Here is a 24,564-nt window from a genome sequence, read left to right on the forward strand (position 1 = left end):
ACTATCATATAAAAACAAACGTATTGAAAAGAGGAGGAAAAAGGGAGAAAATTCTGGGAGATGGTTCCTTCAGCTTCTGCCTTAAATCTTATCCATCCTGCCACAACCCTCACACAGTCTGTCAAAGCATGGGTTTTAAACAGAACATGAATGAGTATTTGAAAATCTATTTCTGGAAAACGAAGAATTTAAAAAAGGAACTTTCATTGGCAATATGAATTACCCAGTAATTGAATTGTTTTATATTACTGGTCATTCTTCTCTGAATTAAAAAAAACCCCAAAAACAAAACAAGAAACCAAAACAACAAAAAAACCCACAATCCCCCCCAAATCAACAGTTATCTGTAAATTTTTTTATAGAAATTTAACTGCATTTCAGTGTATGTACCCTCCCTCTAGAGTAAAATTCTTTTAGCTATACAATTTGCTTTATGGTTAAAAAAACCCAAAAAATCATAGAAGCCACCACGAAGAACAAGAGTACAGTGTATTTTTTAATGGAAATATTTTCATTTTAACCAGTTTTTTAAAATAACAGGTTTTATTCTTTAAAAATAACCCCATCAAAATTTAAATTGAAACAAAGCACTCCAGAGTGCTGAAAAATTTAACATTATTATAATCTATTAAAACAACAGCTTCCATTAAACAGCTGAAACATTGAAGTAAAACAAGTTTGAGGCTGATAAATTTAAGGAAGTCAAACAAACAAGCTAGGAAAATTCCCAGTACTCTTGCCTAGAGCAAGAGTGTGTTCAAATACTAAATAATACTTGTAATAGCTGAAGGAGCTAGAAAAAATATTTTTACTGTAATTTCTGCTAAGCTCAAAGATGTATACGAAAATTAATAAATTTCAGTTGAAATGTGAACATGTTTTAGTTCCTCCAAATATAAACCCAAATTTTACAGAACAGCTCTCCTAGTTCTAACAATCTTCAAAGACAAAGCAAGCAGAAATTCTCATTCAATTTACTAATCAAGTGCTTTCTGTAAGATGCAACAGAAACAAGCAAGTTTCTCAAAACTCATTTTTATTTAGAGATAGCATTTATTCAACATTTTAACCAATTTTTATTTAAGATACTTAATATTATTATTTTTCTTGTGCATTCTAATAAAATTGTAATTCCATCTGACTTCATACAGATACAATTAAAAACAATGATCCTTTTTTGTTTACCAAATAAGTTATTCATCTCTGAATAGTAAGGCTCTGAATTGTATTGCATATTAATGCATACAGTTAATAAGTATGCAAAGTGTACAGTGTCTTTTTCATAGCGAACTAAAAATTGTATTAAGAAAGAAGTAATTAACTTTTCAGGAAAATTCTTCAGGAAAAAAACCCCACCGTAATGCAATGTAAATTAAGTCATTTATCCACCCAGTAAAGAGATAAACACATAACTTCCTGACAGATGGAATGTCCAGATCAAACATGCATTGTGTTATTTATTTTTATAATTTTAAATTAACTTGGGTTTGCTTCTTTATTACTAAGGAATTTAGCAGACTAAAGTTTCTTCTGTTACACAGAAAGAAAAACCAAACCTTTCTGCACATTTTCAGACTGTACCCTCCCACTCCTTTTTCTCCCCCTCCACCTACACGTCCAGTTTCCAAGCAAATGTTCAAAAGCCAAGATCCATATGGGATAGTCAGTGTTTTAGAAGCAACATATCCATCAACAGCATTCTTTAAAGGACAGTGCTATAAATTCCAGAAATCTTCAGCTGCATTTGTGATACAGAAACAAAGCCTTAGAGATTTATTAATGACTTTTTGTATCTTCTTTAAGAAGCTCAATATCAAAAAAGCCAAACTAGAACAAAATAAAAAGTGGAAACTCTTCTCTAAATGTCAAAGTAAAATTCTGACATTTCAACAACCAGGCTGCTTTATCACTGTTTTTCCAATACAGGAAAAAGTAGTGTCAAAATTTTCCATGCATCAAACACTATTTGGTATGGAGGCTTCCATAAGAAATCAACTCAACAACCATATCAACTACTGCATTAATTCTTGCATTTTACACTGTGTTAAATATGCCTATCTGTTATTAGGAAAGGTAGATTCATATGCTAACTCTGATGTGAGTTTCTCTGATGTGAGTTTCCTGTACCCAGAGCATTTTATAGCAAAAGGTTAAAATGAAAGATGAAATAGAGGAACATATGTGGATGGAGACAAACACACGATCTGAAGGCTTTCATAAATTGCCTCATGTATTTTTTTACCCCAGTGGTAAAATGAAGAAGTAGTCCTACTAGACAAATTTAAATGGTCTTGGGATTTGAGTCCTCTCTGGAGTAGGAACACTGCTGTCTTGGTCTCACATAGAGGGCATATAAAATGAATGGGGTTTCTCAAGACCTACGGTTCCAATTTCCATCTACATATTTAAAATGAAGCAGAAGTCTCTACTTTCAAATACAGATAAAGATATTTCTACCTACTTTATATTTCCACCTCACTCATAAATGATGCACTCTTGATTTTGTAGGATGTCCTGATAAGAGAAAACTGGAACTACCTTAAATCTAAGGTAGACCCATAACTCTAAGAACAGATTTATAAGGTATGGGGAGAAGGCACAGTAGCACTGTAGGACTTCCCAATGTTTTCTGTTCCCTTGATGTAGAGAAGGAAAGTTACACTGTTTTGCCTCTTCTTCATGAACACCAACAGAATATTGACAAAGAAATGCCTGATATGTGTGAGGTGCTCCAGTCTACCTCAATACATACTCCTGTCCCTCAGTGAGCACATCGTAGCTTATGTGCCCTCACCTCCTCCAGTATCTGATGGAAAGATGATTTATATTTAGCTATCTCACATTCATATGAGTTAAAAGAGGTGCACAGGGCAGCTCAGGATACAAATCCGACTTCCTAACACGAACCCACTCAATTAAAAAAAAAAAAAATACAGCAAGTACAAAGTAGACTACCCTGAATGCAAGATGATGACCCTCCAATTTAAAGACTTTTCCAAATAACTGAGATGGAATCATTCCATTTTAGACACATGTGACTATAGTACTAATTTAGTCTTTTCAGTTCTTGTTTGCTCAAATTTGCTCTCAATTCTGTACATGAAAATCAAAGACTTAATAGATGTTACAAACAGAGATTGAAGTTCAGATCACCAAGCCCAAACCTGAACAGATACACTACAAAGCAGCAATTATAACTGCTTATCATCTCAACTCAAAGAAATGCATTAGAAGAAAATGATGCAAATATTGAATAAAGGGCAGTATCTCAGCATCAAAAGCTCAAGGTAATCCCTCCTGAATATATCATGGTTGTCTACTCTTTGAGGTTACTGCATTTTATTCCAGTTGGCCCATACCAACACCAAGCATGATGTAAAGCCTTAGTAATTCTACCATAAGGCCAGAATGCTTACGTTATACTATCTTAATGTTTTCAAACATTAAATTCCATGTTACAATAAAAGAAAATCCAAGGTGTTTATTACATTGTTTTCTTTATAAATCTCAGACCTCCTTAGAAGCCTGTCATAGATACTACAACTTTATTCAAAGCTCTTTTTAGGAAAGGGAAAACAAAGTAAATACCACTCTTTCTTTACTAACTTATTCTCTAAATTTCAAGGCACATAGCTTCATTAATTAAGGACTCTCAGGTTATTTGCAATTATATAGACAAAACCAGACCTCTCCACCTCGAAAGGGGAAGTATGGAGAAATGGTTCACTTAACAAAACAGCCTGTCTCCTCTGAGGTTTAGTCCTTGAAGCCAAAACACAAAACCCCACAACTCACACACAAACCAAAACAATTTCTTCTGTAGATTAAAACTCAATAAATAACAAACACATACTAGAGTAATAAATTTATCTCCTGTTCTGGAGAACAATTTCCTGAACGAACAATCACAAAAATATCTTACAGGTTAGTAAATTGGTAGAGCCCATATACAAGAAGAATGACATTTTCACTACATCAAAATACATTTTCCCTTTCTTTTTTCTTTCACTTCCCATTTTCTTTCATTTACAAAGTCCCAAAGACTGTTAAACAGGTGTGATGGCAATGATTGCACACAGTTTAGATGGTTTACAGCCTAAGTCCTAAATTAATTTTCTAGTGCAAAATACAGCTACAAATAGTAATCTATTAGAAAGAGCACCCCTAAATGTCAACCTGGCTAACCTGACCAGCCATTCCCATTAAGAGCAGTATCTGTCCAAATGCATTTGCTGAGACCACAAAAACGAACTGTCAGCAAACAATCATGATGACCACTGAAGTGACTCTCAAAGAAAGCCATCTCTGCAGGAACCCTCCCCTTCCCCTTCAAAAACAACAGAGGTGGGCATTCTCTCTCACACAGCAACTTTATGTTTGATGTCTGCATTCATTGGACATATCTCAATTCTTGCTTTATGACACACTCTACAAAACAAAACATTTTTGAGACTCAGAAAATGGAAGGAAACCTTCCCTTGCACATTCTGAGACAAAGCCCAACTTTTTTGGTGTGAATGCTAATTTAGAAATTTTGTTTGCATGGTATGAAAACACAACCCAGAATAGCTACCTAGTATTAAGGTCTTCAAAAAAACCCCAGAAACAGAAAGCAATGGAACCCAAGTGGAAATACAGAGAAAAAGAAGCAAATTAATACTTGAAAAGACCCTGAAGGATTAAAATTAAGACAGCCCAAGGCCTCAAAAAGAGAGATAAAATGATACTGAAAGAATTGCTTGAGGTTGAATATTGAAGGAAATAGCCACATCTGAAGGAGAAGAATTCCCCAATGATTCTAAATGGTAGAAACTGCAGACACTGTCACTTCCATACGGAAAAATCATTTGTCCTTTGAGTCACTGATATTCCTTGGAAAATGGTGTCCGCAAGAGTACAAGACACTGGCTATCGATTTTTACCTTAGCTTGGTCTTTAGAAGGGCAACCCAGCTATACACACCAAACAAAGTATACACAATACCTCAAAATCAGCTACTGTCAGCTACATGTTTCTTCTCTCTGCTCCCACCTTCGTGCGCTAGGACGTGAAGTCAAAGGGGAGGACAGTACCCAGAGCACACATGTACACGTACCCCATAAATGCATGCTTATGGGAAGAGTTGAGAACGCAGTTGCGATGGGCAGGGCACGTCTCCAGGATGAAGGACCACCGCCTCCCTAAGATCCTGCTCTATGGTGAACTTGCCACTGGCTGCCGCATGAGAGGAGCCCCGAAGAAAAGATACAAGGACTCCCTGAAACAACATCTCAGCCTTGGCCATATTGATCACCATAACTGGTCTACTCTGGCCTCAAATCGGGAGGCCTGGAGACACAGCATCTATAACGCTGCGGAAGCCTTTGAGAACACACGCAGGATCACTCTTGAGGAAAAAAGGCAACGCAGAAAGAACCGTGTCTTGCAGAATACACCATCTAAGGAGTCTTTCTGCTGTGCCTTTTGCAATCGGATATGTCTGTCACGTATTGGCCTCATAAGCCACCAGCGTGCCTGCAGCAAATGTGGATAGTGCCTTCCCAAATCTTCGTTCGCGAAGCCTAGCCATGATGGGAAAAGTCCAACCCAGGCAGCTGGGTGTAATGCAGTGACCCACACTGCAGCCCCAGTTCTGCTGCCTCAGCGATCCTCAGTGCTCCCAGGAACCTGAGGGAAAGGGCGACAGAAGGGAACATAATGCAAGGAATCCAGTACAAGACACCACTTGAGAATAAAAGTACTCTATTATCACCGGCTCAGAAGAAGAGACATAATTAGCAGATTGCTTAAAGGATTTTATTCTATGGAAAAAATTAAACACCAAAAGAGTTGAGGGCTCAGACACTAACTTTTAATGCTAAGAGAGTAAAAAGCTCTGCCTCCATGGCTGGAAGAGAGCATAGGAAGAGCTACTGGCAATGGGGTGACTTCTTTTAATAGGGAACTGTGAAACTACCTTCAGAGCTAATTTTTGGGCTTGCTCTAAGGCCAAACAATTATAGGCTGAAACTTAACTGGCTCAGAGAGGGGAAAAGCAGGGTCCTCCAAGGTGACAGTTGAGCGAAATAATACCAAAGACATCAGTACACACAGCCACACTGAGTTAGGATGATCCTTTTATCTTTTCACACATAATTATGACTAAAATAAAGGCTCATTCTTCAATCTGCAAATGTCAATGTACCTCCATGCACACACACACTGCATGGGGAGGGGGGAGAAAAGTACCTACTACATAAGACTTCTAATACAATACAAAGAAGATCTTAATTCTCTCAACGTAGATTAAAACTAGGAAGATTTCTTTATGCCTTCAGCCTTGTAACATTTTACTCCGACCCTCACAGTAGAAAAATCTGCTGAAAGGTAGGACACATCATTATATGTTAGTTTTAAACTCTTGAAGCAGCAAATCCTTTAAATAATTCACTCCAATAAATAATGCGTGTAAGACAAAATTTCAGAAGAATACAAATATGAACTGAAAAAACCCAAACTTCTGCTCCCATCACAAGCTAGCACTGCAATAAGCTGCAGGTTCTGCATTCACTGCTGCTTTTGGTTTTTCACCTTGGAGCAGATAAAGGGCCTGATGCATACACGCAGCAGAGAAACTCTTATTTAGCAGTAAAAGAAGCATTACTCTGTACCCTGAGTTCTCCAGAATACTCACCAATTTTGTTTGCTTTCAACTCTCTAAAAGGCATGAAGTTTGTGTTTCATTTTGTTTGGGGTTTTTTTGTTTTGTTTTGTTTTTTAATTTGTTTTGCATTATTTTGCTCCAGAACTTCAGATTTTTTTCCTTCTTAGGCACATTTGTTTAGAAACTATAACAGTATTTTTCAGAAAGTCTGCTTTTAATTCCACAGAGACTTGGATTTGTTTAATGCTACTTTCAGTGGACATAGTTGATAACCATATTAAAGTTATTTAAATATTTATGGGTGTACAATAGGTCCAAACCCATACATTTATGAGTTTGTTTCATATTCTGGATAACTATTTTAACATGTATAATAGTAACACTAATTCAAAATGAATATATTCTTTTGCCATTATGTATGTATCTAATTGATGGTGAGAAAGCAGACCCTACCCTGTCAGCAATATCTTCTTGTATAATTTCCCATATGCAGAGCTACTGCTATTGAATATGTCTAGATCTTCAAAGATCATCAATGAAGTGACAATGGGCACTCAAGCTAAGTCTAGGTTTTAACGATGATCGTGAGGCAGACGTTTCCAGAAAGTAGCAAAGTGTTTGAATTCCTTATTACGCAATTCATCTGCTAACACTCCAGTGGCATCGGCACTGCCGGCTCCTAACTCCACATGCTCTAGATAGGAATGGAAGTAATCTCTTCCCTGTGTTTGAAACCACTGTAATCATCTCCCATTTCTCCTTTCTCAGCAATCTATCCAACCAGACTGATCTATTATTACTGAGAATATGGAAGAAAGGCAATTGTTCCAGCTTTTTTTTTCCTCTCAAACCACCGAAGACACCACACCTAAAGGAAGTTCCCATCAGTTCCTCAATTTTGTCACTGGTGAAGAGTCACCACTGTTGCCACCCTGTCCCACAAACAAACACGCTTGCTTTGAGCAATGCAGCTACAAAGCAGAATGAAGCACAGCAGAGAAAGTGCTTTTATTGAACAAATTCAACCATGGAATGAGTTATTTTAATACAGATTCTAGGAAACAGAGCAACAATTTGTGCTGTGCATAAACACCTCGACTACTTCCTCTCCCTGAAAAGGAACTTAAATTCCTGTATATTGACTGCTTAAAGTGTAAATACAGATGACTTTTGCTCATCCAGTCCTCCAAGAGGCACAACAGACATTCCACTACTGTCATGCAGTCCACTACTACATTTTCTGACAAGCTAGAAAGCTTCAAAGCAACATTAAGAGATACAGGAAAAAATTGTGCTGAATTCCTAAAAGGGGATTGATTTTACTGCTAATTTGAATAGAGATATTCAGCTAAACAGAAAGCTTAATATTGCTCCTTCTTAGGAACCTTTATATGTGATAAATAATGTGACAAGTAGCTATATACTTTAGGAAGCTATTTTTTTAAAATCAAATTTATTAAATGCCTACTTTTGAATGGAAAGACTAGCATTTCTTACAGGTCTGTGACAAGGAAGTCCAAAAACACAGGGAACTTGAAGTTCTAAAGAAATTAAAATAACTTCTGTTTGTCTTATTAAAGCAGCTCTGTTTTTTAACATGAGTTCTACAAGGCTTAAGAGGCTGTGCTCTACAACAGTGTACTTATTATATTTATTCTTATTTCCACCATTCTTTCATTCTGTAGTAAATTTTACACTCTCATGTTGTCCAGAAGACTACAATTGGAAACAACTAATTAAGAATTAACAGAAATATTTTTAAACTGGTACTTGGTCATATTACTAATTTAATATGTTTTCTGTGATTTTGCAGCTCATATGGTTAAGGCAGTTTGCTGATAAACAAACATAAATTTATCAAGAAGGGAATATGTAAGACTCGACTTACAGCTATAACTATGTTAAAAATACTGTGCATACTTTTCATGATTGCACTTTTTAAAACTAGTGCTGAAGAACTGGATAATGTTCAGTTCAAAACCACAACCGTTAAAATCACATCAGTAACTTTCAACAGTGAAAGACTTTAGTAATCAAATTTTAATACTTGAGATCTAGAAACAATCTGATAAACGTCAAAATATCATCTTGTACAATTAAATCTACTAGACATACCACATCAGAACTACCAAAATTGGCCCACTAAGATATTTTTTAAAAGAAAAAATCCTCAAAATCAAACCAAAAAAAAAAGGCCCACTAACACACACCCCAGAAGTTAAAGGTTGATGACTTATCTGGAGAGTGATATTTCATAAGTATGTTATGCAAAACTATGATGGTTATAGTTTAAATTTAAATTGAATTATTTATATCTAAAAAGGAAATACACCAAACCTCTTAACTAATGTTTTCCAATGTTAAAGAAAATATTGCATTAAAGAATGACCAATTCCTCATTTATGCTTCTCAGTAAGCAGTGACTCTCTAATGAAAAAAAGAGCTAACTTCTGCATCAATTCCCAAAAAGGCATGGAGAAGGTGGTATTAAATAGTGCAAAAATGTGAAGTTATAAATGTGAAAACCCCTCACATTTTCATATAAATAACGAGGAGAGAAGGGGAGACATAGAAAACTTGATTCCTGGAAGCAATTATATATATATAGTACTTCAGGGACTGCTGCACAGATGTGCAGATTGACCCAGGAAAACACACACCATGGTGGCTGATGAACTCAGGAAATACTTCGGGACACTCATAACACTTCTGAAACAACATACTAGGAACATTGATGTAAGTAAGAACTGGTTTCCATACATTACATTCCACTTGGCAATTCTTATTTTCCACGTGAAAATCTGGCACACAAAGTGAATTAAAACTAAAAAGCTACTGAGAAGTTTTTCAGACTTATAGAAGTTTAATAAAGAAGTGATTTGAAGAGTCTCTCGTGCAACTCAAACATCTCTGTGAAACATTATCCAGGTGACTGTTATTTGCCATCACTGCTAACACTCATCTAGAGTTTCTATTGTTCCTATGGATTTGCAAACATGTCTCCTGTATTCTTCCAATCTCTCTTTCAATACCTTTTAATAAACTTCCTTCTTTTAATGGGCATCTGTTCAAAAACTGACACCAAGACCTGAGGGGAAACGTCTTCAAGGCTTCTTATTTGCTTGTTCACTAAAGGCAACAAGACCAGAAACCTGTAAGAAAACCCTACATGCAGTGCTGGTTTTGAAAAGGCAGTAGCATTCAGAAAATCATGGATTCCCATGAAAACAGCACCCTGTTGCTGGATCACATGCATCAGTCGCTTGTGGCATGCTGCTGTCTGAGGAGTTCTGTTGGTGCCAGGAAAATGACTTGTAAAGGGACGGAAAAAATGCAGAAGTTTTATTTTGAGTACACAAACAACTGACTTTGCAATTATTTTGGCTTCCTTCAGATAAGGTTTCTGTTCGGCGTGACAGAGATGAGCCAGCAGGCACAGATCATCTTTGCTGCAGGAGGGGAAACCCGTGGAGCGGCGCTCAGCACAGCTCTGGGGCTGGTGCTGGCACACACCCACTCCAACCAAATGGGTATGGGAATTCCTTTCCACCTCCAGCACATGGGAAGAATTATATGACAGAAAATTACAGTTTGGAAGATGCACACTGGAGGTATTCAAAATGTGTAAAAAACACCCTCCTCGCAAAAGAAATACTGTACAAGGAAACTATTTTAAACTTCATTATAATGAATGAAGATGAAATTTTAATTACAGGCCTGGAAGTTGGCTTTTGCCCTAAGAATAGTAACAATTATCAGATTTCATTCAATATGAGCAAACAGAAGACAGCAATTTGAAACGGCCAAATTGCCATTACTTTTTACTCATCATATCACTCAGTTAAGACAAAAAAGGAAATTAAAAGATGAATCATTTAAAATACTCAATAGGTGGCCTATATGCTACATTTCCATAATTAAAACTGTGCCATCACAGCTACATAACCATTAGACTTCACTTGAGAAAAAGACTTAAGAACACAGAGGTAATGTATATCAAGTAGAAAAAATGACAGAAAACAAACAGCCATCCATAGAAAAATTACAAGTCTCGAAATGTCTGCAAGTCATTTAAAGAAAGTTAAGTTTTGGAAAAATTCCCTGGTGACAGGCCTAAAAGAAGACATAGTAGAACAGAGTTAAGGTCTTAGAATGGCAAAGACAAAGTGAACGGTGCAGAAAAGGCCATCATTTTCTATGAAGTTGTCGGGTGACTCAGATGTGCAGTGGAGGTGTAGGTGGAAGTCATTTGAGATTTGAGGTGAGCTGTTTTTCATTACCACAAGTAACCAGCTTAATGAACATATGCTAAACAAGTGTTAATCAGCATTTTAATAAGCACCCAACACATTTAAAAGAGCTGTCTCTGAACATATTTTATTTCTGTTCTTTCCAAAAAATGCTGAAAATACAGTGGAAATTTCAGAAGCCTTAAGACATTACTGAAAATAGGCTGATATTTTAAACCATCAAGCTATATGCTCTAGGTACTCACATGCCCATTAACCTTCCACCAACCACAAGCCAAACAACAATAGAGCTGATGGGATTCTATTAATATTAATTCAAGGGTTGAGATTCAATTTATGACAGTCAACAGTTCTGGGAAAATTAGTTTTTATCATCAAACAGTCATGACTTCATTCTCTGATGAGATTAAAAGTTTTCCTGATACAGGCAACTTCAGAAAGACAGTAAACTTTTGTGGTGCACTTGGGTTTCTATGTACAAGACACCAACGTAACTGGTGCCATAAAATTTCATTAGAACACAGGATGAAGGACTATTCAGATGATGCATCTTCAACAGCCAACTAGGAGAACTATTAATTAAATAGCTATAGCTCTTGTAGGGTCTGCCACAATTTGAACTATGGCTGGCACTTTCCATATTTATTGAATATCTGACAAAAGTATAAATCAACCACCGGTAATTACTGTGGATAAGCATAAGAGTGGCAGATAGCTACCGGTAATCGCACAGACAACACATCATTTGCAAGATAACAATGCTTTCAGATGAAATATGTTTGAACACAAGGAAATCTAGTCTATTAAGGAAGAAGTAGAGAAAATGTATTTCCATGGGAGCAACCATTTGCTGCAGCGATGTAAGTATGAGAGGTGGATCCCTGTAAGTCAGAGGGTCCCTCTAGAGCCACTGGAAGCAACAAAGAGCCTCCTGTTTCTCTCCTGAGATTTCACAAGACTCATGACTAATTATTGATTGATTATTGACTTTTTTTTTTCCTCTTAAGTTCAGTACCTGATATTTTGGCAATAGCTTCAAGATCAAAGTTGGAAACATATTTTGGTTTAAGAACTAATACTCATGACCACCATTCCAACCGTGCTAGGTTAGCAGGTATTTTAATAAGAATTTTCTTGTGATACTTGGAAAGACAGGTTTGATGAGACATTAGACATATTCGTATTAAAAAAAAACTTAAGAACTTGCTTCACTGTGCGAAGAAAAACTTTCAAAGGCTGTTTCACTAGATGAAGCATAAGTCTTGTAATTTGCAAGCCTTTGTTTAAAAAGAAGGAGTGCATTTTTGATGGTCTTTCAGAACAATGGATCCTCTAAGGAAGGACACATGCTCTGCTTGTTCTAAATGGGAAATTACAGTACAACAAGACAAGCAAGGCTTAGAGACTACAGTTTAGTTGAGGATTCTAATTCAGGAAAGGTAAAAAGAAAATTGCAGAGATATGTGGTGCACAGTGCAGACATGTTTCATTATGCTAAGGAATTCACAAACCTTACTATAAAAAAAAAGAATACTCTTAAGCATCACTTCTTTTGAAGGGATGTCAAGAAAATCCTGAGTCAATTTGTGAGTTAGATATAGCTTAGGCAGTTTCTTACTCTCACAGGATGTATGAGTAGAAAAGAGTATGAGAGGTGCTTTACACCATGGATGCTTAGCAGGTTAGGTGTGGCCCTAGCAAAAGAAAAGGCCAGGCTCCACCACAAGGTTGTTTCAGCTTCAGCTGAACAAACACACAGAGAAGACCATTTAAAAAGGCACAGGGAATCAGTAGATTGTTGTAACAGCACTTCAGAAATTAAAAACTCGTACATGCAAAGGGCTGAGGTTTGGATGATGTGACAGTAGTGAAGGCTCAGCCACGAAACCATCAAGCTTTTTCTCACACCATTTCACAGTTCACCACGAAAGCGAAGGGAAGCACCCTGCAGCATGCAGCTTTGTTAAGACTGAAAAGGTAAACATGCACATATGCTAGGATACATCTCTGTTCCTCCACTTAAACATTTCTGTTGAATATAAATAAAAATATGTTTACATCGAGTAAATACTGCCCCCATTTTACATGAACTCTTGATATATTACCACAACAGAACTGCAATCTGTTAATAAAACAGCTTGCAGACAATATATATTTTAAACAACATAAATTCATATAAAAGGAGCTTAAAGTCACACCTGGGATTTTGATTTAAACCAGTTAATTGATGTTGGAGCTTACTCTTTATACAAATTTTTGAAAAGGCATAATCACATTTGCTGGCACTGTAATGAGTATATTCCAAGAATATCTGTAGAAAGGACTATGGTTTTAAATATTACCTTGGTAAATCTTATGATAACCTTGTTTGCTCACCACCCACCCCGTAGTCCTCAATTTTCATGTACTTCATGGCAGCTCAGCAGTAGAGAACATAGTAATGAAGAAGTGAGTAAGAAACTGAACCTATTAGACACAACACTGGCACAGGATAAACCTACACGAGCTATAGTCATGTTATTTGTAAGCGAACCTTTCAGCTTTCTAACAAGTCTAATCCCAAATTGTAATTTTTCTGTGGAAGAGTCATTTTGTACAGCAGTCTGCAACAAGTTTTCCCTATGTAAGACTTTGCAAGACACAGGCAAAAAACCAAAACACAAGCACAAAGACCTCTCAAAACACTTCCATGTACCTGTTTTTCTATTATATTAATTACATCCTAACATACCACTAGTAGGTTTTTTTGGCCTCCGTATGTAAAATGATCACTTATCACTATGTTCAACCTTTTCTAGCCACATACAAAGCCTTTGCTAATCAATCATTAAAAGTGATAGAGAAAATTAATTTAACCTGACTTTCAAATACGTTCCTTCAAAATAAACATTTTTCAATGCTAGATTATTTTATTTGTATGATACTCTGCTGTGAAGAATTTATGTGCAGGTATAAAACAGACTTGGAAACAGAAGGAATATCTCAGACCACAGAAACTTAACTCTTGACTTTGTACATAGCCACATTGTATAATCCCATTCATAAAGCTTTCATTCATAGCTTTGGCTATGATTGCTATGCTGAACAATCCAGTTTACATCCATCTATTTCTAAGTGAGAGGACTTGGCATGAGAGGAGAAGATTCAGCAGTTGCCATCTCTGTGAAAACACAATTCTTCAGCCACTGAAAATACCCAATTTCTGACAAACTGGAATAAAAAATAACATCTTTTTCTCCTGGATGTGATGCAAGAAAACCTGTTACAGATTTCTACACATGATTCTCCACCAAGCCCCACTCTCTCTCTTTCTCTCTGTCCTTCAATCATTCACCATGTCACCTCAAACTAACGATTAAGAAAATCCAAACAGGTATGTTAAAAATATACTTATACGCATATTACACTCCCAGTCTGACACCCATCAAGTCTACTAAACTTCTTCCAAAATACAAAAGGACTTACCCAATGTGTCTTTTAGATTTTTAACCAGAGAACCTTTCTTCAAGCTGTTTTTTCTCTCCACATAATTTGATGGCACATATCCCGTTTTGTTGGCCGCGTTTCTTACCCTCCACCATGTCTTAGAATCATCTAATAGCCAAAGACGCTCATTTTTCTTGATGTCAAGTTCTTGGTCCTGCTGTGCAGTGTAATCCCACTTTGCAATAACAATAACTTCTTCTGTCATCTTTCATGGAGTCCTTCTGCAACAAAATCATAAATGACGATCATCAGTAAATTATGTCATATAATTCTTACTCATTTTTATCTTTGAATTCCTCTGAAATAAACATGAAGAGGCTAGGGAAAAATAAGAAGGCTATATAGAGAAAAATCTCTTTTAAAAAGAAGGGAAGTCATGCTGACCTCATTTTTTCTGCCACTAAAATATGACAACACCTTGTTAGTACATTCTAATCATAATGTATTACATTCACTTTCTCTGAATGTATATAAAATATCATCCAGATATACATTAACAGAAAATAATTTATACAATCCATTTAATTTTTGCATATAGCATCATAAAACTACCCCACACCTGGCATTCCAAGTTCTGATCTGAGAAGGGAAAAAAAATTGCTGCATTCCAAAAATATATTTTCCTTCTGTCCCAGTTCCTCATCCTCATACTAACATTATATATATAAGTTTTCTGCAATTAACAAGGTTGTCCATCTAGTATAAAGTCAAGAAGTACTTCAAGAAGTGATGTAACTCACAGGAAAATCTGACATCAAGAAGAGGGTACTGTCTTTAGTAAGTTTTGTTCACCATGTTTTATGCAGGCGGCACACAACTGCATTTTAGGAGAAGCCTTCACTCCCCCATTTGTTCCCAGGAAGATCCCAGCTCAGCACAGTCCTGTACTGGGCATTAGTCAGCAGGGTAGACAAGAATACCCACTCCATTTCATTTCTTCCCTACCTGAAGCCTATCCAGAGTTCCATTAAGACCAAACGAGTTGTACTTCTTTCAGTTACCTGTAAGAACACTCATCTTTTTCAAAGCTATTTGTTAGCTGCATAAAGAGAGTTGCATGTCTCCATGTTTTCCTATGCGTCTCAGCAATTACCAGGAAAAATGTGAGGGAGCACAATAGTGTGCAAGGAAGAGAAAAATCCCGTGCTAGTACCAGTGACATTCAAACATATTACCGTGCCAACCAAAACATCTTTAATTTATCTTCTAAACTCTGAGAAGTCAGCAAAAAGTTTTTAATCGCTGCCAGGAGGGGTTGGGGGGGAGGAAAGTAGAGGAGGATGGGAGAGAGTGGGAGGAGGTGAGAACATATTTGAAAAATCAATGTAGCAGATTTTTTTTTTAAGTAAAAGGTGTAATTTCCTTCAAACTACTGATTAGTAGGAAAAGGTCCCAGAGTACTTCAAACTATTAATGTCCAAGGATCTTTGTAACGTGATTTGACCTTTTTGCCTAGGTCTTACATGTATTGGTACCTAATAGTTTATGTACAGAAAGCTAATTGAAAACCGAACCTCATTCAGAGATTCTATTCAGAACGTAAATTGTATCACCTATATTCTGGAAGGGTTCCTTCTGCAGTCTGTAACACACACACACACACACACACACACACACACACACACACACACACACACACACACACACACACACACACTCTCTTTCCCCCTTGAGCTACAGTACAAGTTGTGAAAACTGCATGGTAGACAACCTAGCTTGTCTACTCTAAGAAAAGTAAGTGCTTTCCTCAGTTAATCTATAATCATAAACCATGATAGTGGACTATATTATAATTTAATAGCCTCCTCTTATCAATTGTCTTTCCAGGAGAACATCATGTAGGGTTGAGCTATGGTTGCTAAATCATTTGACAGCAAAGCTCTAGCAAGCACCAGCAATGTGACCCCTCATGGCCAATGCAGGACATAATTTTTGAAAATCTGAAGCTGAGATCAACAGGTTTAAGTTTTCATTTTCCAATCAGAAAACAGAAAGAATATACAATAATTGTAACATTATGAATTTTAAAAGGAGCTATCATGCTTTGAACAATTGAGAAGAAACAGTTCAAACAGGGTGTGACATGCACATGGAATTGATGTTTTTACAAGAATAAGTCACTAGACCATTCAACCATTTTTTTCCCCCTAAGATAATAATCCCATCTGGCAACGACAGAGGAGAAACTGAGCTTTGGACCTCAGTCTCCAATAAACTGCTCTGCCTTCTGACTGACATAAAATGGACAGAGAGCATACAGGTCGATAAGCTGATGTAGCCACAGGGAGACTGCAATCAAGCGTGTTCTGAAGCCTGGCATTGTCAATATAATCCATCTCTCCAATTTAGATTAGTTTATTTTATCTCAGCGATTGTAAAATGGTCAATTCTTACTATTCCTGGGGACATGGAGAACATAAAGAAATAGGACATCATCAATGCAGTTGGTTGATGTTGATACTAAATAGGCTCCCCTTCTAAAAAAAGGCTATTTTCACAACACAGGCAAGTTAAAATGATCTAACAATATTACAGCATATTAATAATAAAAAACCACATTAGGTATAATATTTGACTAGTGACTGATGGAAAACTACTAAACTCTTCCTACACCTCTGAAGAAAAAGAAATAAAAAACTGACCCTTATTGTAGGGTTGCCAAGTCTTTCCCCAGGGTGCTGGGCGAGGACAGAACCATAGGAAGAGACCACATATCAAGGTTGACAACACCAACTGCAGTCCTGTGACATTCACTCAGGACAGGTTGCTCAAAGCTACTTGATTTCTTAAATTCCCATCATTGTAGACATGTAAAACTTCCAGTGCACCTGAGAAATTACATCATTTCACAAGCAGACCCCTTGCATGATGCAATTTTGGCAGACGTTTCAAGAAGCCAAGTTTCATGCCATGCTCACACAGAACCCATTTCAGTAAAGTACTCCAGGTTTTACCAGATGCTTAATGGCACAAGCTTTTCTTCCCTAGTGGGGACAGGATTTACAGTCAAAATACATAGTATAATTGAAGCTAAACATCTGTCTATTTAAAACTGTATGTATGTGTGTGGAGTTTAGTTGTGTTGGGGTTTTATTTTTTTTAGTTTTGGGTTTTTTTTGGGGGGGATGTTTGTTTTGAATTTGGGGGGGGTGTTTGCTGGGGGTTTTTTGTTTTGTTTTATTTTGTTGGAGGGTTTTTTTAGATGTGGGGAAATACATTAAAGTTCTTAAAATTATTTTCTTATAGTTACATCATTAGACTCTCTTCCTCAAGGACAATACGGTTCTTCCTGTGACATTTGCAGAGTTAAGATTTCCTAGTAAGGGAATAAGGACACATTTATTTCCCAGAAGGGGGGCTGTAGAATTAATAGTTTTGAAAGGCTTCTGCAACACAGCTGTGTGCCAAATAACTAGATTTGGGGAAAAACATAAGGAAACAACAACAACAAATCCTTCCAAAACATCTGAGTGTCCCATAAAACCGGATATGCACTGAAAATGTGAAATTTCTTTAGTGTACAGCTTACAGACTGCACAACGAACAATACCACAGTCCCCATAGATTTTGATGGTATGATGAGATTCCTTCACATCAAGAAAATGAAAATCCATTACTGCAAAGAGCGTACAACCTTCTGGAAAGTTCCTCCTCAAAAAGCTCAAAAAACCTAGCACTGAGATACAGTCTTCTCCTCATACATGATGGGATAACATTCCACACTTTAAAAAACACAAGTGAAAAGCTTTCAAATACTTCTGCAAGGAACTGTAAATGTATCAAATGCAACACAGTCTTTCCTCTGTACAATATTGTTTCATGTAGCCCTGGTTTTTACCTTACCATATCAAGTAGCCATTTGCTTTATTTTATGGCAGTCCAACTTCCAACCTTAAAAAACAAAAACAACCCAAAATGAAGATACCACACTAAATGAGCAAACAAAACTCCACAACCCAGACCTTCAAAAGGTAATTCTTACATTAGCTATGTGACCAATACACACCTCCAACTCCTTTTAACCAAGCAATTCCTTCCTTCGCCGCTAGCAGCGGTAAACCACTAATTTATTTTACCAACTTTGTAGTTGCTGAAATATTACAACTAATACAGTTTAGATGGAGCTCAGGTATTTTCAGCCATTTGGTTTCATCCCTCCAGTTTAGATTTTGTTACAAGAGGAATCTTGTCTTCAGTGGCAGCTGCCCTACTGCAGAAGCACACATGAAAACTTTCCTACACAAAATCACCGTTGGGAGAAAGGGGAAGACTGAAAAATCTGCCTGGCTAGAAAGGCAGTGAACAAAAACCCAGCCAAAGTCAAGTCAGTGATACCTGCTCACACAGGTAAGGAACACTAACTAACCCTATGGCAGAATAAAGGCAGACATCAGTGGAATATCTAGTACTGCAGCTCCTGTATAGACTATCAGAAGAAAGTCCAGAAAGGAAAAGTTTATGTTCGAATAAACTATCAATGATTCAACAGTTTAGCAGTGCCAGGGGAAAAAACCAAACAGACAAAACCCCACCTACGCCATTTTGAAGCAATGCTTAAAACTGAACCATGCAAGCAATACTGGAGATTATGGAAACTTAAATGTAGAGGTTGTTAAGAGAATTTGCTCTGAAAAACTTGTAAATCTACTAGTGATTTTTCATGTGAAAGATTTGCTCACCTGGTGTCATTTTAAATATTCAACTACATATAATTGTTACACAGATCTCATTCTCTCTTACCAAACCAGGATTTCACCATCCTGCTCTTTCCCCCTCCCCATATAGGACTAATGTGTTTCTCCCACAACAATAAACAAAAAAGGATCCATATCAGCATGCCACCTGAACTAGAATCTTTGCCTATAGACTGACACAAGTTAACATTATGACTAGATTAATGCCCTGGCCCAATGGGTAGAAAAGTAGCACTTTTTACTTTGCCCTCAGGAGGAAGGCTCATGGTTATGTCAGGATTTATGTCAGGATTAGTTAGGTTAGTGCAAACAGGAGGTATATTTGAGCTTTAAAGATGCAGTGAGAAAGGAAGTAGTTGCTCTCCTTGTTCACAATTTGTTTTGCGAAAAGGAACATGACTGAAAAATTACTGACAGTAATGCTTGAAATTTAATCCCTCACCAAGGGAACAAGCAAAAATTCTATTAATAGGCAGTGCCAATTGATATAATAGACTGTTCTGAAATTGAATGTCTTCCTAAGACACACTGAAAGAAAGGGACAAAATTGATACAGAGGTTTTTACATGACACTGATGTACATAAAACACATAATGGCTATACAAAATTAAATAAGACATAATTACTATATGATATTTAGTTAAGTGCATCGCAAGAACAAAAAGTTAGCTGATGACATACAGTTTTCTCTTAAGATTTTGAAGGTTGAACAATCTCTCCTTTTCCTGTCCCCAAACTCTGAAAAGCAAAATGGGTTTTGAACCCTGCAGTACGTGCTGCTGACAGGTCAGCTATCTGGTGTCCACCTGGTTAATCTTTCATAAACTACAGCAAATAGGCAAGATTTGGTCCTCTAAGGTAGCACAATTGTGGAAAATTAAAAAAAGTCTCTTTTCACCAAGGCCTCTTTCATAGCAAACAGGTGTACTTACTGTATTCTGCAATTAATAACTTGTATTAGATCACCTAATCTGATGTACACTCTAAATCTGAAGCCTTCTTATTTATGATGATGCAATCTCTGCCTACTGTTTCAGGAAGTTTGCAGCTTTGTTTTCACTTACAGTTGTTTTTTTTGTTGTGTGTGTGGGGGAGTGTGGTTATTTTTTTTTAAATCAGCCTGGATGAGTAGTTTTGACATACAGAAAGATTTCAAAAAAGCACGTCTCTACATTTGAAATTGTTTCACTCAGTTCTTGGGGATCAGTAAAACACCAAACACAAAGACAGAACTCAGCAGGCATTAAAACAAACAGAAATGTGAATTCAAATAAACACTCGTGAAAAAGAATACACCTTCTGGACATACTTTCAGCTATTTCCAGTGGCATACATTTGAAAAAACAGGAAAATATCATCTCTTTCATTCAAAGGTCAAAGTTAACCTAAACCAAGAAATATATATTTCTAATGATTGCTACAAGAAAATCTCACAATGTAGAGGTTTAAAAAGAGTAAACAAACTGCCCCAAATTATAGCAAATCACAGGCCTTTGTTAAAACCAGTAAAATCCTTCCCATGCTCTGTTACTTGAGCTATTTGCTTGGACAAATAGAGATGGATGACAAAGGCCACCTTGTCCAACTGGTCTTCTGCAGTTTAACACTTTAATTCTGCATATAATGTGTGTCAATCCACCCCAAGGGACACATTTCTTTGGAAAGAGGTCACAGCGACAAAAATTATTGTAAGACTACTCCCCCCCTATGTTAAAGAAACTTAACTAAATAGCTGTAGTGACCAAACATTCACCACCCAGCTATGCAGTTCTAAGGTGTCAAACCACTACCTGAGTAAAAAATCCCCACACACCTGGACAGCCTAAAATTGCCAACTGTTTTAACACAAGCTTGACAATTAATTTAGGGTATTTCACTACTAGGTCTCATTAGGATGCATTGACTAGAGAACTAAAAGTGATAGCTGAGTAAGTGTAAGTAATTATTATCTGGTTTACTTTGATGTGCAAACTGAAGACACAGTCACAATCAATAGATGCTGCTGTCGGTACTTTAGGAGGGTCAGTTTTCCAAAGCTGAAAGCAAAGACGAGTGGAAGTTGTAAAAAAAAAAAATGTGAGCAAAGATGTAAATAAATGAATCCATTGTGAAGGAGAAACGTTTTACTACAATTTCCAACCTACTCTGACAATTTAGCATCTATGAAAGAAGTATTATATGGTTAAAAGAATAACCTCAAAAAGTGAGGCAAAAAGTTCTAGAGGTTTTCTGTGTCCCCTCTCCCTGGTCCATTCTTTGAAAAGGAAAAACGAGCTCAAGGCAGGAAGTGCAAAGTGAAAGAACCAAAAGAAGTGCAGTTCAGTTCACCAAGAACTACAAAAAACGTATTAAACTGCATTGGAATAAATTAATTATTAGCAAAAGAGTAAGTAAAGAATTAGATAAAACATTAGGTCGACTGCAATTAGAACATTAGGTTGATGTAGGAGAAAAAATGTTTAATACTTATTTCTACACTGGATTATTTTACAATGACAACCATTTTCTTCTCTGCCATTACCTAGTATATAAAAGTAATAAGAAGTTAAACACTTTCAATGTTTGAATACACCCCAAGATATCAAAACCATCCACAAAGCTACCACAATTTTTGCATCCACTCTGAGGAAAATGTGGAGCAATGAAGTTGTTCCGGAGAGTTACAGTTGCACCACTAATTTGAAAGCATAAATTGGACCATCCTTGATAACACCAGTAAGTAGTCAGATAAACTCTAACCCTAAAGAAAAATAAAGATACAAAGGACCCCTCCAATACCCTGTGGAGCATACCAGAAGATTATGGATGTGCAACTTATTAAAAGGGTTTTAAGAAAGAGAGGTGTGAACAAATTAAATTGCCCGTTTTTCACTTATTTTTGCTTTAAGCCTACCCATCTATCCAAGCTGGACAGATAACAACCGAGGGACAGTCCCAGCTGCAGTGAGGAGTGACTTCAAAGGCAGGCTCAGCAGGCACCATGAACCTTTCTGACAGCACACAGGACATTTCTTCTTAGGTGCAAAAAGTCCTTGGTTTCCTTTCCAGTCACTTAGGGGGGAAAAAAAAATCAAAACATAATTATAGATGAAACAGCGAGGGCGATACAGCCTGGTGGAAACATTAATCACTCCAGAGGCGTTATGGCTCGTGCACCCAGGCTGAACAGCCTTGCCACAGTCCACTTCTGTGGGCACTGCAAGTGCAAGGTTTTTACACGACACTACATGTTAAAAACATAAGCGGGCTGTACACCGTCAAAACAAGTGAAGGATCAGTCTTAATTAACCGGTAATTTAGAGTTGTACTTGTAACTTGACCTTGCTGTCTGCCCCCAGACACCTCAGACCCCCTTCCCCTCTGTGTGGCTTGACACTGTTCACAGGTACAATGCTGCTAGGTTTGAGGTTTGTTTCTGCAGCCGGATGCCTTTGACAGCTGCTAAGCAACGTTTGCCTCTCTTGGCCCCACAAGGTATCTGATATCCCAATCTCTAATACATCTGCAGCTACGTGCCAGTACCTTGTATCTTGCGTTGCAGAAGAACTACAAACAGGAAACCTCAAGATTAGTTTAGTGGCAACGAATTTCTGCATAGCTCCAATACAGCACAGAAGTTAAGCTTGTTTGTTATCTTTTAAAGTGGCTTAGAAGTCTTTTAAAAAGACACAAAGAAAAAGGAGAATACATATTAGAAACACCCAAAAAGACATCCTTCCTGTGAAGGAGTCAGTACAGCATTTTATCATTCAACAAAATGAAATCTTTGTGTGTTTATATAAGAATGTATAAAAAGATGTTCGTAAAACACCTGCCCACCCAATGTTTTCCTGAATCCTATCACACAAATCAGTCTGCCCAAATGAAGCATGGACTGCTTCAAATGATCTCTTAAGATACTGGGACCAGTACTGCTCAGTGTCTTCATCAGTGATATAGACAGTGGGATTCAGGGCATCCTCAGCAAGTCTGCAGACAACACCAAACTCTGTGGTATGGTCAACACAACTGGAAGGATGGGATGTCATCCAGAGGGACCCGGAGAAGCTTGAGAAGTGGGCCCATGGGCACCTCATGAGGTTCAACAGGGCCAAGTACAAGGTGCTGCAGCTGGGTCAGAGCAATACCCTGGTATTGGTACAGGCTGGAGGATGAAGGAATTGAGAGTAGCCCTGTGGAAAAGGACTGTGGAGTACTGCTAGATGACCCAGCAATGTCCAGTTGCAGTCCAGAAAGCCAACTGCATCCTGGGCTGTACCAAAAGCAGTGTGGCCAGAAGGTCAAAGAAGGTGATTCTGCTCCTCTATTCTGCTCTGGTGAGACCCCACCTGGAGTACTGCATCCAGCTCTGGAGCCCTCAGCACAGGAAAGACATGGACCCATTGGAGTGGTCCAAATGAGGGCCACAAAGATGATCAGTGGGCTGGAGCACCTCTTCTATGAAGACAGGTTGAGAGACCTGGGGTTGTTTAACCTGAAGAAGATAAGACCTTATAGCACCTTCCAGTACATAAAGGGGGTCCCCATAAAGGTGGGGACAGACTTTTTAGCAGGGCCTATTGGAACAGGACAAGGGGCAATGACTTTAAAATAAGAGGGTAGATTTAGACTAGATATAAGGAAGAAATTTTTTACCATGAGTATGGTGAAACATTGGAACAGGTTGCCCAGAGATGTGGTAGACGCCCCATCCCTGGAAACAGGCAAGGTCAGACTAGATAGGGCTCTGAGCAACCTGATCTACTTGAAGTTGTTACTGCTCACTGCAGGGGGGGTTGGACTGCATGATCTTTAAAGGTCTCTTCCAACCCTTAATATTTTATGATTCTATGAAAAGTAAAAGATACTTTGACCTGCTAACTTCAGTGGTAGAAAGAGAAAGCCATCCAGGCTGTTACAAGGTAGGCTGCTGCAGCATCAGTAGAACACAAATCTGAGCTCTGGGCTTCTATTAATCTTGCAATACCACCCTAATTTTATATGTTATTCACTTTTGCTTCATGTTGTGACTTTCGCACAAGTTAAGTCTCCCAGTTCCATATTTTTTAAAATTTCATTACTAATATTGCTATGCCACAGAATTTCCTCATCTGGGGCAGTTCAAGATACAAATGCTTAACAAATGTGAAAGTCTTTAAGACACATAATACGAAGTACTATCTTTTCTATTTATGTGATAAACACTCTGCTGTTTCAGGAAGCTAAGTTTTTAAAAATCTTTTGATGTTTTACTTGAAAAGGATATTTCTATAGCCTTTTTGGAACAGCATGTCTATTATATAAAGTAGGCAGTGTTCGTTTTTAGCATCTCACAGATGATTTAAATTTAAAATTCTATTTCAAAGGACAAAAGGCTGGTATTTTTACAGGAACAAGCTGGTATTATAACAACTAATGTTAAAGTTTCACAGTACTAACTATGAGCCTTATAATTTATCTATGCTTAAAAGATAGATAATAATAGTAATAAAAGTTACAGAGAAAACACTCT

General features: G+C 37.3%; 1 protein-coding gene across 5 annotated transcripts in view; it reads right to left on the reverse strand.

The window, feature by feature from the left end:
- Window positions 1-24,564, reverse strand: part of NCK2 (NCK adaptor protein 2) — an 85,634-nt gene that overhangs the window by 19,291 nt on the left and 41,779 nt on the right. For 4 of the 5 annotated variants that reach the window (XM_032679935.1, XM_032679934.1, XM_032679939.1 and 1 more), the window contains one exon: window positions 14,359-14,600. In XM_032679935.1, coding sequence (XP_032535826.1) covers window positions 14,359-14,584 — 226 coding nt within the window. In that variant the 5' untranslated portion in view covers window positions 14,585-14,600. The remainder of the gene's footprint in view (window positions 1-14,358; window positions 14,601-24,564) is intronic. The other variant, XM_032679936.1, reaches the window with a different exon arrangement.

This window comes from Chiroxiphia lanceolata, chromosome 2, assembly GCF_009829145.1.
Source record: "Chiroxiphia lanceolata isolate bChiLan1 chromosome 2, bChiLan1.pri, whole genome shotgun sequence".
NCBI classification, from domain to species: Eukaryota; Metazoa; Chordata; class Aves; order Passeriformes; family Pipridae; genus Chiroxiphia; species Chiroxiphia lanceolata.